The 13,805-nt window shown below is 40.3% G+C and overlaps 1 protein-coding gene across 1 annotated transcript in view; it reads right to left on the bottom strand.

The window, feature by feature from the left end:
* ATG14 (autophagy related 14) overlaps positions 1–13,805 on the bottom strand; it is a 19,751-nt gene that overhangs the window by 5,305 nt on the left and 641 nt on the right. The window contains exons 2-5 of the mRNA XM_015832144.2: positions 6,397–6,459; positions 6,207–6,249; positions 4,293–4,374; positions 1,949–2,186 (exon numbers count right to left, since the gene is read on the bottom strand). Of these exons, the coding sequence (XP_015687630.2) occupies positions 1,949–2,186; positions 4,293–4,374; positions 6,207–6,249; positions 6,397–6,459 (426 nt within the window). The remainder of the gene's footprint in view (positions 1–1,948; positions 2,187–4,292; positions 4,375–6,206; positions 6,250–6,396; positions 6,460–13,805) is intronic.

Here is a 13,805-nt window from a genome sequence, read left to right as displayed (position 1 = left end):
GTGAAGATTATGAGGAAAGATTGTGAGTTGTGGAATCCTTGTCTTCTCTGAACTTGGTTTGCTTGCAGGTGGTTTTGTTACCAGACTAGATAACATTAAACAAACTTTCAGCTTTGCAGAAATAAAAGTGAAAATGCCAGAAGCTGCAAGAGAAGAAACAAGAAGAACTGGAACAAGGTCTGAAAAAAGGATCTATTCCTTCAAAGTATTTGCTACTTCTGGAGAAGAACAGGCAGCAAAGCTTACTTAGAGAAGAGACTATAACTATCTAAGAATTTTCAACAACAGATTGATGAGCTTCAGCCCAAGCAACCCATTTCAAGAAAAGATCCCACCTCATTTGACCGACACTTAAGAAAGTTTAGAGGGAGGGCTTTCTGTTGAAAAGGGGATAAATAAATAAATAGAATGCTATCTACCTATGTGAAGGACTGATGTTGGCCTTTCCAAACTTAATACTTCTGAAATCCCCTTAATTATGTCCTTTCTATGCAAACTTGTCGATTACAATCTTGTATACGGGTGGTCCACCACTTATGACTACAATTGAGCCCCAAAATTCTGCTGCTAAGAAGACATTTATTGAGTGAGTTTTGCCCCATTTTACGACCTTTCTTGTCATAGTTAAGTGAATCACTGCAATTGTTAGGTTAGTAACAAGATTGTTAAGTGAGTCTGGCTACCCAATTAACTTTGCTTATCAGAAGGTCGCAAAAGAAGATCACATGACCCTGGGAGACTGCAACTGTAATAAATACGAGTTAGTTGTCAAGCGTCTGAATTTTGGTCACATGACCATGGGGATGCTTCGATGGTCGTTAAGTGTGAAAAATGGTCATACCGTGTTTCCCCAAAAGGCTTACCTTAAAAATGAGCCCTAGCTTGATTTTTGGGGGTGGGCCTAATATAAGCCCTACCCCAAAAATAAGCCCTAGTTTTGGGGCGAGACACACTTAAAAATCAAGCTAGGGCGGGATTAGGTGTGTGGATCTGCCCCACGCACCCCGCACCCACTTACATCGCAGCCAGGCCTCTCCTTGCCGCCCCACTTCTTCTGCGGAGTCTTCTGCAGCCAGGCCCGCATTTCTTAAGTCACAGGCCTTTCCAGAAGGCCACTGCAGCCAAGAACAGAGCTATGGATTCAACCCATAGCTTCATTCATTCTGAAGCTGCATTCCGGCCTGCATTTTGCAGTCAGGCCTTTCCGGATGGCCTATGCAGCCAAGTACTGAGCTAAAGGCCTGACTGCAAAATGCAGGCAGAAATGCAGCTGCAGAATGAAGCTGCTTCTTCGGCCGCAGAGGAAGTGGACCAGGTGGGCGAGGCTGTGGGTGCCGGAGGTGAGCATAAAAGACATCCCCTCAAAATAAGATCTGGTGCCTCTTTTGGTGGCAAAAAAAAAAAGATCTTATTTTTGGGAAACACGGGTAAGTTATTTTTTTCAGCATAGTTGTAATTTTGAATGGTCACTAAACAAACTGTTGTAAGTTAAGGACTACCTGAATTTGTGGTTGATATGTCCCAGTATTCCAACTCTGCCAACTATCCAAGGGCTCAGTTGACTCATTCCAAACAATAAGGTATTTGCTAAACCATATAACTAATATTGTATGGTCCTGAAGCTTCCAAACATATCCTAAACCAGTAATGAATTCTCAACCTAATCATCTCAGTGTTATGAGGAAAAGCTACCATAAGAAAGGGAGAATACAAATTAAATAGATACTTCAATTTAAAGAAGTAAATTCAATTGGTTTCAGTGAGACTTGTTTTCAAATAACCAGAGAACATCTCAATTCAGTGCATCTTCTGTGTCACCGCCTTCTGGTTTTCCGCCCCTCATTACTAAAGTATGTAGAAATCACATTTTTTCTATATAGACTATGAACATGAATCACTTCCTGAATATATGGTTAACCACATTAGCCACACTCCTCCTCCTGCCTACCTCATACCAATTTTCACTTCCTCAATAGGGAATATAACAGAGGTTAATTCCAGGACATGTGACCGCCGGAGATCTGCCAGATGCTCGTGATGGCTTCTCAAGTCATAGTTCTTCTTCTCTACTAGCTCTCCAAGCTTGCGGTTGTGCCTCTGGATTTTCTCCTTTTTCTCCTGATGGCGCTGAGCCCTTCGGTAAAGTTTCTGGTTCTCATCCTTGATCCTAAGAAGCCACTCTGAATCTAGAACAACAAAGGCAAAAGTAAATCTTTGGAAGACTCCCAAAATGATGCAGCTGATTATTCAATGGATAATGTATGAGTAAATTATATTACTTAGATATGCAAAATTATACATTGTATCATTAGTAAAAATATGTAATGACTGTGAAATAAAGCAGTGTTTGGGATCTCAAAGCAGGATTAAATCTGAAATCTACAGCATTTTAGGATGCCAACGTTACTTTGTCCCACCTAATTTATCACATTAAAAAAAACTTTTTAAAGAAAAACAGAAATTGACATGCTGCAAGACTAAACAACCATTTCCAGCATTATCTTGATCTTGAGTAAAACTTCTAGGCCCAACAGAGCCTCCTAGAAAAGCAAAACAAAGCCAGCTGCAGCCTAATATTTCATTTGCAGGTCTACTCACATTTCTCCCCCTAATCAAAAGAAAATTTGGCAGAAGTAATAGGAAGTTATTAAGATTTCCGAGCACATTCATAAATCTAATCTGAGTTATTAAAATAATCCTCTGATGGAGTTATCCCAACAGTTTAGCTGCTGATCTGGAGGGAGATTGATGTTCAGCCTGTTTTGGTCTGAGCTGCACTCTTATTGCAATAGCAATCCACTAGTTATCTTTAGTTGTCATTGCATTCCCAAGACGTGACTATGATAAGGATCACCTTTACACAATTTCCGCCATAGCAACAGCTACAAGAGCCAAGGTGGCGCAGTGGTTAAAATGTAGTATTGCAGCTACTTCTGCTGATTGCTGGCTGCTGGCTGCCAGCAGTTTGGCAGTTTGAGTCTCACCGGCTCAAGGTTGACTCAGCCTTCCATCCTTCCGAGGTTGGTAAAATGAGGACCCAGATTGTTGGGGGCCATATGCTGACTCTGTAAACCGCTTAGAGAGGGTTATAAAGCACTGTGAAGCGGTATATAAGTCTATGTGCTATTGCTATTGGTAACCCTTCTTCAGTAGGTTGGACAGGGTTGGTTATCTATATCTTGGTTACATCCCAAGATGCTGACCTTTAAAGCCTTAAGCACCACAGAGCTTAATTATTTGCCACATAAATCAGTAGAAGAGGAAGTTCTGAAGATATCTCACTGTGTTTCTCACAAGCTATGGAAGGTCCTCTCTAGGGAGACGCATTAAGCCATAAAGCACCAGTATTTTAAAAACACAGTAAGGAGGCATCTTTCTTCATTAACTGATTTTATTGATTTATTTTATTGATTTTAATGCTACAGTTTAATCTGGTATTTTTGTTTTAAATGTGTGCTGCTCTCAAGTCTTATATAAGTAGAAAAGCAAGCAATAAATTTAATAAATGAACAAATTACAATTAAAACAATAAAAGAGATTATATATCCCACCACCTAATAGTATTCTTCAACACCCAACAGAAAAAAATACTAGACTGAGAATGCATTTTCCATGGAATTCTTGCTTTTTTAGTTTTAAGATTTCACTCAAAATACAGATAATTTCTAAAATGTTGCCTACATTTTAATATGTTATTATTGTGAAAGAACATATATGTTATTTTCACATAAAAACAAGAAACATTTTGTATATGCGCTACTGTCAAATAATTCTCTTTGGACTAGAACACTGGTTTTCAAATTATCTACCTGCTCTGATCCTGTTACGTATTGAAAATGCTGCATGTTGCCCAAAGAACCTCTACTAGTATCAAAGAATTCTGGAAGCTCACTTGAGGGTGTAGCCTAAATGCCAGGTAGGCCTATTTGGCTAATCAATTTTACATATTAAATATATTTAGTTCATACACCCAATACTACTTTATAGTAGTAATGGAGGGGTATTGATTTTTTTAATTGTTTGTAAGCTGCCCAGAGTCACTGAGAGTGAATGGGTGGCCATATAAATCTTTTAAATAAATACATAAAATAAATAAACAGCACAGGACTGCAAAGGAAAATTTGAAATATGAAGGCAATAATCTTTTACACCCTTACTCCTTTTATCAAAGAAGCTTTGATAAGTTAATGAAACTGGTTAAATTAACTTTGTACAATTATCAGAGAAGATATGGGTACAGAATAGGAATTCCCTAACAGGAATCTGCCAAGACTTCTGCAACCATTATTTACTTTTTACTATTTCTTCATTTTCTTTGCATATTGTTTGCTTCAGCTGCTCAATTCTCATCTTGCAAGACATTATTTTCCATCTCTGAAAGAAAAAGAACATCTATTAGGATCTTTGCACTGGATAAAAATACATCTATAAAAGAACACATAATTAGGACATCTGTAAACAATTTTTGCATTCTTTAAAAATAATTTTAGTCAAAGTAAACAGATGGCTAATTCCATTTCCAAAATCCATTCAGTTTCATCAGCAACCCAGAAGTTTGCTGAGGCCACTGTAAAGGGAACATTAAGCAATTAGGATGCCCTAGATCAGTGGTGGCGAACCTATGGCACGGGCGCCAGAGGCGGCACTTGGAGCCCTCTCTATGGGCACACGTGCCATTGCCCCAGCCTCGCCTCCCCCCGTGACCCCCTCCTCTCTAGCAGCCCCCCTGAAGGAGAGTCGCTCCTGAGTGTGGCCCACGCGGAGCAGCGCAGCCAAGGACATGGCAGTCAGGCAGCGTAGACAAGACTCTGCCCTCACACCCCATCATGCACAGTTGATGCTGCAGGGTGCAGACAGAGGGCATGACTGCCATAGTGCTGCTGGGCTGCCTGGGAGATCTGCGGCGAGCCCTGGAGGCGGTGAGTGGCCCTGTGGGCAGGCAGGGTGGGGGATGGGGGGGCAGAGCGGGGGCGGGACCAGTTTTTGGGCACTCGGTCTCTAAAAGGTTCGCCATCACTGCCCTAGATTTACCTTTCAATTTAACATCACAATTAACCATCTATGCTTTGGTTGTGCTGCATTTTAGTTTTACCTTCAGTTCAGAAGAGAGTTACATAGCAGAATGATTGATGCTGCAACCAAACTGTCAAATGCAAGCTATAGAATTTTATTATCTGCTAGTTCTTTAGGCACCATCTCAGAAGTAGAAAGTTTCTCTAAGCCAAGCTGCAGTGATCCTCAAATAACAAAGGTAAAAGAAAAAGGCAAAGGAATCCCTGCAGATTTTATTCCATGAGTCGCTGCCGACTATAAGGGGTGGTGCCTAACTCCATTTCAAGGCCACTGAGCCAGCGCTGTCCAAAGACATTGCTGCGGTCATGTGGCCAGCATGATGTCACAGGCACTGTTACCTGCCCACCAAAGTGGTACCTATTTATCTACTTGCATTTGCATGCTTTCAAATTGTTAGGTTGGCAGGAGTTGGGGTGAGGACAGGAGCTCACCCCATCACAGGGCACCCAGGTCTTGAACCTGGGCTGCCGGCTTTCCAGCCAACAAGCCCAGCATCTGAATCACTGAGCCACTATGCCACCCCCTCAAATAACAATGGCAGTCAAATCCTTACAAAAACTTCTATATCAGACAGGGATATATCAGGGGAGCCAAGTGCCACTTTCAATAAGCACAAATCTTATATCAAACTTAAGAGCAACTGATATCCTTTTAAAAATATCCTACTATTGTACTATTTAATAACGGTGTACAAAATGATTTACTATTGAAAAAAATTGCTCCAACTTTATTGGAAATTTGCCAGCGCTGCTATAACCCTCCTGTAGGTGTTTTGAACTTGAAACCACCTTGTTTCAAGTGCAAGCTTGAAGTAGGGCAATTTTGAGCTATGACCACTTTTGGAATGCCTGGAGTAGCACTGGCTTTAGGTAAAGTCAGAACAATATTCTGATATTCCAAAAGAGATTTATTTGAATATAATCTATCTTAAGCACCCAACCTTTATAGATATAATAAGCATTGTTCATTTGGGCTGAAATTATTTACAAAATATGGGCACCATCACCTACATATAAGACAGACGCATGATAAGGAACAACTATCGGTCCCCTTCTCATGCAAGGAGCACCGTGAATAACAGCACTAAGGAAAACTAGTTGAAATATGAAGTGAAAGAATTCTGCAAGGCTCACCAGTTGATCAGCTATCTGTTTCCCCTCTATAGCTTTTAACAACCTATAAAAAATGGAGGCGTGGAAAAAAAATAGAACGTTAACTAGCAACCAGAAATATACTTCTATACTGATTTAAGATGAATTAAGTTGATTGTATATTAACATCAGCTTAAATAAATAAAGTAAAATAGAATGAATTGGGACTTACTGGGACTGGAATTCATGCTGTTTCTTTCTAAGGTGCTTTAATCTCTCTTTTTTTTCAGAAAACCTAGAAAAGAGTAACATTTAAATGTGTTTCTCAATAAATAAGAAAGAGAAATGAATAAGCTCTATATTAGAAAGGCCTTGCTTAGAATACTATCGCTTTATCATTTTACATACTATGTTGAACATGTCATTCACTTCATAAATAACAAGATAAATGAAACAACAAGATGAATGAAATGACACTTGGAAGATTTTCTGGATACGCAGATTATTATCCATTAGTAGCCAACTGGCTGATCAACAAACTAACTAGAAATTAAGCAAGAATAGTGAACTTGTTTAGCTTGGATCTCACCAAAATCAGGATAATCATGTTAGTCTTTAGAAAATTGGAATCAATAAAAGCTAGGCCAGAGCCTAAATAATTCAAAACTATGAAACATCACAGTCTGTACTTATGCAATAAAACAGGATTGTCCTATCTGAATTTGGGAAGGCAAATTTTATATAGAAATATTAAAACTTTCAGGCTGGTACCTATCTTCCAATGTATTATATTATATTGTATTAAAGTCCTCTGAATCCAAACAAATTTATTTATTCATATCGTACCTTTATTATTTTTATAAATAACTAAAGGTTAGATCAATCATTCTAGCTGAAGATAATAGAAGATACAGAGCAGCAAACTTAAGGAGATACACCAGACTGAAGAAAACTGTTTTACAATATATTCTTATGCAAGTATACTCAGAAGTAAATCTCACTGAGTCAATCCTATCAACTAGGTATAGAATTCAAACGTTAAGAAAACTCATACAACTGGAATAATAAAACATATATCAATAACACCATGGAAAAACAATATCATAAAAAGAAATAAACCATGAAACAACAATAAGTCGAGCTTAAGCACAAAAAGAATTAGAATGGAAGAAAAGCTATGCAATATATAAGCCGAAAGCTCTTTGCCAAAGAATCCTGCTCAGCCAGTGATAGGATGCTGTAAGCTCTGCTGGAGACCGACTTTCCTTGAACAAGGTATTACACATACTGGGTCCCACAAAAGAAAAGGCCTATGGGACTATTAATTGAAAAAGTGGGAGACTCATTGGATCTAAAAAGGGCAATGGTTAAAACACTATGATAAAGAACTTTCCACATAAATCTGAACTGTTACTAGTGTTAACTTATTGCTTTAAAGCTATAGAACAGGCTGACTACACACTAACTCAGTGTTTCTCAATCTTGACAACTTTAAGGCATGTGGACTTCAACTCCCAGAATTCCACAGCCAGCAATGCTGGCTGTGGAATTCTGGGAGTTGAAGTCCACATGCCTTAAAGTTGTCAAGGTTGAGAAACACTGCACTAACTCACTATATATTAATCGCTACAATTATTACTCCTACACAGGCAATTATTATTCCTAAACAGATGCATCTGTTCTTCCAAAAGTATATTTATATTTAAAATTGATAAAAGAAAGTATTTTCAATCTAGGAAGAAACTAAGCCTCACCTATCAGACGTCTGGGAAATCACAAAAGTTTGTCCTATGTACCATTAGTCAATAAGGTACACAGAAAATTTGCCTGATTCCAATACAGGTAATCCTTGACTTACGACAAGGAGGCTCTACTGCATTTAAGACGTTCTGTTATACTGATTCAGCATTTGTGTATGTTTTGAACAAACAGGCACAGTGGTTAGAATGCAGTTCAATTCTCACTGGCTCAAGGTTGACACAGCCTTCCATCCTTCCGGGGTTGGTAAAACGAGGACCCAGATTGCTGGAGGTCATATGCTGACTCTATAAACTGCTTAGAGAGGGCTGTAAAGCGCTATGAAGCGGTATATAAATCTAAGTGCTATTGCTAAACTTTGGGATGCAGTTCCGAAACTTTTTTTAAGAAGGGGTTGAATAACTTTTATTTAATTATGTGTAGACGGTACTTGATTATTGTATTAAATTAAAATATATTTAAAGCAATTGATTTTATCAGCACGAGTTATATATTAAGTCTAACTGATTTAGTGAAGTTGTACAGTATGAAGTTGTACAGTAAGTATTCCATCTTTAGTATTCTATGATTTGACACTATGAACAATCTCTCACTGACTGTTTAATGGCAGCCTTAGATGCAAAATATTTTTATTTAAAATTTGCATAATGCAAAAGTAATGATTTTCTTTGTACAGGTAAGACTATGCAATTCTTTTCCACAACTGAAATACACACAGACTGATACACATTTAAAAATGTGGTGGAACAGGTATTACACATTCTGCTAGACCTCTGATAACAAATGTCCAACTTGACAATCATAGAAACTATATAAACTATATAAAATATTATACAGATTTACTAGAATAAATACTTTATTTGACTAAGTGTGATTAGACACACAAGGATTATATTGTGTGTGTGTAAAATCAGCTGTATTATATCTGATTATATCTCACTACCTTTCCTCAATATAATTATTCTATTAATAGGATAGTTTATAGGCTGAAACTTTGGAATTATTGTGCTTGGCTACAGATAAGATTATTGCTTTACTCTAGTGAAAAGTTTCTACCACCACTGATTTTAAGCTGTTGATGGAAAATGTGTATTTATTTTTTAAAAATGCATAACATAAAACAATAATTATTTCTTTGTACAGTTAAGGCTAAGTTCAATGGGATAGAATTTACTCTTAATGAGTACAGGACTTCAAAATCCTTCTTGGAAGTAATCCTTTGGCTGTTTCCACCTGACATACTGACCCATTAGCCAGTTATAACTTAGCAAAGTTTGTTACACAAACACAGTCTATGTGAATGGTTTGTGACCCTAAGAAATTGGATAAATTGAATAAAACACGAGTAAATTAACCACAGGTGGTAATATAATGCAACCTAATCATTCAGCAAGGAAGAGGACAGATTTCTACATAAACACGTATAAGAAGATATTGTTCATCATTTCTAATTTCCAGCAGGTCCTGTAAGTTCCAGTTACAGCCAATAAAGATACAAAACATAAAAAGCCCACCTTTTTATTACCACGCTATCTCTGTGGAATGCTTTTTCAGTTGAAAAATATTGTTCTATTGCTGATAATATTTTTCAACAGTGAAGGAAGGCAATGCTCTTTCAAAAATCAAGGTGAAGGAGAATGTGTAATGACTTTTTGCCAATTTATGTTTTTGATGCTGGCTGTTTATCTTGTCATTTAATATTTGCATTTCATTACTGTGATTGACAGTCACGCTGGAAGCTTTATAGACAAAAAGATAAAGTGACAGTATTTGTAGTACCGTAAATAATTAAAATCCAACATGCATCCTATCAATCTAGCTGGTATGTAAGAGGGCAAAGATATTTAAAAATTCTCAATCAATAAGAGAAGGCCGTATACTAATCCATCTTTCAGAAAGGTCTGTTTATGTATATATTTTAAGGATCACCCAACTCCTAAACAACTCTGGGTGGCACACAAATAAAAAAATATATGTTTGTAAAATGCTTGAAAGCAGTCTTTCCACACTTAAAGAACTTGGAATAGGGAAACTATGGGCACAGTACTGAACCCACTGAACTGAAGAAAACTTACTTGTAAGTAAACCTGCACTGTACTGCTACATGGAGTTAGAAGTACTTAGTCCTCATTCAGTTGTCCAGAATGGTATAGAGTAAGATATAGAAAATAGTATAGGGCAGGGGTTGGACTAGAAGACCTCCAAGGTCCCTTCCAACTCTGTTATTCTGTAATCTGTAAATTGAGCAATGGTTTCTTGAATAATGGACACACCATCACCACTTTCAAGACAGGAGATACCGTGTTTCCCCAAAAGTAAACCCTACTCCAAAAGTAAGCCCCAGCTGATATAAGCCCTACCCAGAAAGTAACCCCTAGTGCGGGGCAGGGCGAGTCGGCCCTGGTCTTCTGTGCGACAGCCGGAGTGCCCCACCTCCGGTCTACCAGGGCCCTTCGCCAACAGCCACCGGTGGAACTGGCTACAGCTGGCACTGCCCTCTCCATCCCACCATCTGCTTGCCTGCGGCTGCAATAAACCAAACCCTCAGCAAGCCCCAGCCTCCTCCTGCCCTGCCAGCTGGCCCTACTGCTGCTGGGACATTTCTCGGCTGCGTCAGGTGCCATGTGGCAGCCAAGTGGCTGCCCATGCTGCTTCTGCTCGCAGGGCTCTTTGCCCTCCTGGCCACGCTTCTCTGGACTGCCCTGCTGAGCTGTTCCTGCCTGGCGCGGGGCGAGTCGGCCCAGATCCGGAGTGCCACCCCACTGCTGGCCTGCCAGGGCCCTTCACCAGCGGCCACCAGTGGAACTGCACCGGCCACGCCTCCACCTTTGGGTTGCTTTCGGCAGGTGTCTGGCAGGTGGAGGGAAGCAACTCCACCGCCCTTGCCACCTGTCTCGCTTCTTCACCTCATGGTGGCAGTGGTAGCAGCCGGCCAGGCGGCCGGCGGCAATCCAGTGGGAACAGCCAGTAGAGGCCAAAAGCACCCAGCTGATATGAGAGCTGCAGTGCCCGTCAGGGCCCGAAGAGCGCCAGGTTCAGCCCTTAGCCCGGCATCTGCAGCACCAAGTAGGCGTGCAGGCTGGCGCTCAAGCAGCCCAAGGCAGAGGCGAGGCTGGCGCGATTCCAATGGCGGCCGTTGGAGAAGGACCCTGGCAGGCCAGCGGCAGGATGGCACTCCGGATCTGGGCCGACTCGCCCCACACCAGGCTCGGTGTCCTTTCCACCATCGTACCGTACCTGGTCCGCCACCACACTCTCGCCGCCACGTTGCTTCTCCACCCCATGCACAGGCCCCATCCCACTCCCGCGCACTCGCGGCCTACTGGTACCTGTACCGGCAAAACGTAAGCCCTCCCTGAAAGTAAAACCAAGTGCTTACTTCAGAGCCCAAAAGAAAGTAAGACAGGGTCTTACTTTCGGGGAAATACAATAGCATATCTTCACTAAAGGATGCACTTACCACTGACTGCATTCAACCTCCTGTGACTTCTCCAGATGCTTTCACCAATAATGTAGGGTAGAGATCTCATCCATATAAAGTAATGCTAATGACACAGAGGACACTGTCCACTTCTTCGGGAACTCAGGCCAAATCAATCCCAGAAAACTCAAGCCTAAGCTTCTATTATCTCTGCAGAAATTGGCTAACCAGTGTGCAAGTGAATATGAGAGATTTTATTCTACAGATGCTTAGCAACACTCCAGCAGACCAGCTTCCAGGATGATTTCTCTAATAGTGACCAGGTCATTTTAAATGTTATTGGGCAGTTATCCAGAATTATAATAAAAGAAAAATGAACTTGTTTACTCCTTTTACTATCATGGTATAACCTCAGGTGCAAACTGTTACTTATATTTAGTGTCATTCTTTGTCTGATGCCACAATAGCTTTAAGTATGTTTTCTGTTACATTATATCCTGGAACCCTTCAATACACATGGAAGTTCCTCATGGATCAGTGACTACAAAGAGGTCACTCAGGAACAATCTTATTAAGTGGTGTCTCTGCCCTCTTATTCTAGAGGTCAACCAGGGCCTTGATTCAATTGCTCTCCAAGGCTTGTGAAACTCCACATGTGTTGTTTGGAAATCAACAGAATCTATTCTTGTGTCATGAGTGAAGCAAGACAAGGGAATGATGGAAATGTTTCCCTTCCTCATATCAAATTTCAGCTGTTCTAAGATACAAAACAACTCTAATGGCTATCTGCTTATCTAGGCTGGGTCTATGATCATCTGGGACAAGCTAATGATTGTCATGGTGTCTAAGAATTCACAAGTTGCTTCTCTTCCCAGCATAGGAAGGCATGTTAAAGTCCCCCATAACAAAATAGCAATGAAAATTCAACATCAATCATAAGATCAAGCTGTGCAACAAGGAAGTTGGAACTACAGTAGGACCCCAACCTTGTCCTCAAAGCAACCTCACAAATAGTGCCTTAAATCCAGGGTATCTATGAAAAGGTGTCTTTGGCGACCTGGAAAATCTCCCAGATGATAATCTTCACTCTATCTCCTCTGCCTTGGGGTCATGGTTGATGCAAAGTCTAAAAACCAGATGAGTAGATCTCTGAGAGAAACCCTGCCCCCTTACCCATTGAGGTCTCAGCAATACATAGCAAGCTTGCCCCTTCATCCTTAATGAAATCATGGAAGAGAACATATTTATTGCAGGCAGATCTGGCATTTAAGAACACCAATCACAACCCAATATAATCTGTAGTCCCATTATCTGGCTCCCAGGATGAGGTTCAGAGGCTACAAAAAGGCCTAAGATTTCCATTCTCTAACGGTAGCCCACCTCACACCCTCCGTAATAAATTGCTTGATATATACCATGGCAGCCAATTCCACAATTTAAGGAATGCAAGAAATCACATAACTTTGCTGCCAAGAGCAGACTATCAAAACACTGAAGATCTCAGCAGTGTTTACTGAACCCACTGACCATGATTTATTCAATTCAATCTCTTTATACAATTTATCTGTAATATATTTACTGAGACCAAGTACCCAAGTAGTCTCGCATATTGTGTGAATGTAATTTGTATGTGTTCACCTGGGGTTATATAGGGAGTCTTAAATATTGGTCTAAGTGTCCCCTTTCCTCAAAATAAATGAAACAAAGAGCAAAATACTAATACCTTAAACCCAAATGGAAACATATTTTAATTTTGGAGTGACTAAACTGGCAATCCAGCCAATCATCTTTAAGAACATTAAGCTGACCTCAAGAGATGGAAAAGTAGGACTCCTGGTTCCATCCTATTTGACCACTGATTGTATTGACTACTGAAAATTGGAACTGAACATCCAGCAAATATAGATGCTTTATCTAGTCCCATAACCCGCGCTCACAAGTCTTTCATTCATTTAGTCTCCAAGTCCTTCTCAGGACTTGAGAAATGAACACCTTGCAACTGGCTTTCACAGATCCCTTTAATTAATTATAAAAACGTTTGACAAGACTTGTGTTCCACTATAGCAGGGGTTCTCAACCTTGGCAACTTTAAGACTTGTGGACTTCAACTCCCAGAATTCCTCAGCCAGCAAAGCTGGCTGAGGAATTCTGGGAGTTGAAGTCCACAAGTCTTAAAGTTGCCAAGGTTGAGAACCCCTGCACTATAGATTCAATGGCTGGGTTTGCACATCACACTTGTCCATAGTCCCTTTAACCACCGATCATTTAATTGACCCAATTTGTCAGTTCCCACAATCCACTACAGCATAAGTTAACCACACAGATTTAGTACACATCAAACGCTAAAGCGTGGTTGGCTGGTCTGTAGTACGGTGTGATGTGCGACCAAGAGGAGCTAAATATATAGCACCAGCCCCTATCGGCCAGACTACTACGGAATTCGGGAACCTTTTGCGTTTCGG

This window comes from Protobothrops mucrosquamatus, unplaced genomic scaffold (assembly GCF_001527695.2).
Source record: "Protobothrops mucrosquamatus isolate PMUCROS unplaced genomic scaffold, P.Mucros_1.0 scaffold_307, whole genome shotgun sequence".
Taxonomy (NCBI): Eukaryota; Metazoa; Chordata; class Lepidosauria; order Squamata; family Viperidae; genus Protobothrops; species Protobothrops mucrosquamatus.
The sequence above is the reverse complement of the archived record's forward strand: the minus strand, read 5'-3'. Positions and strand labels throughout refer to the sequence as shown.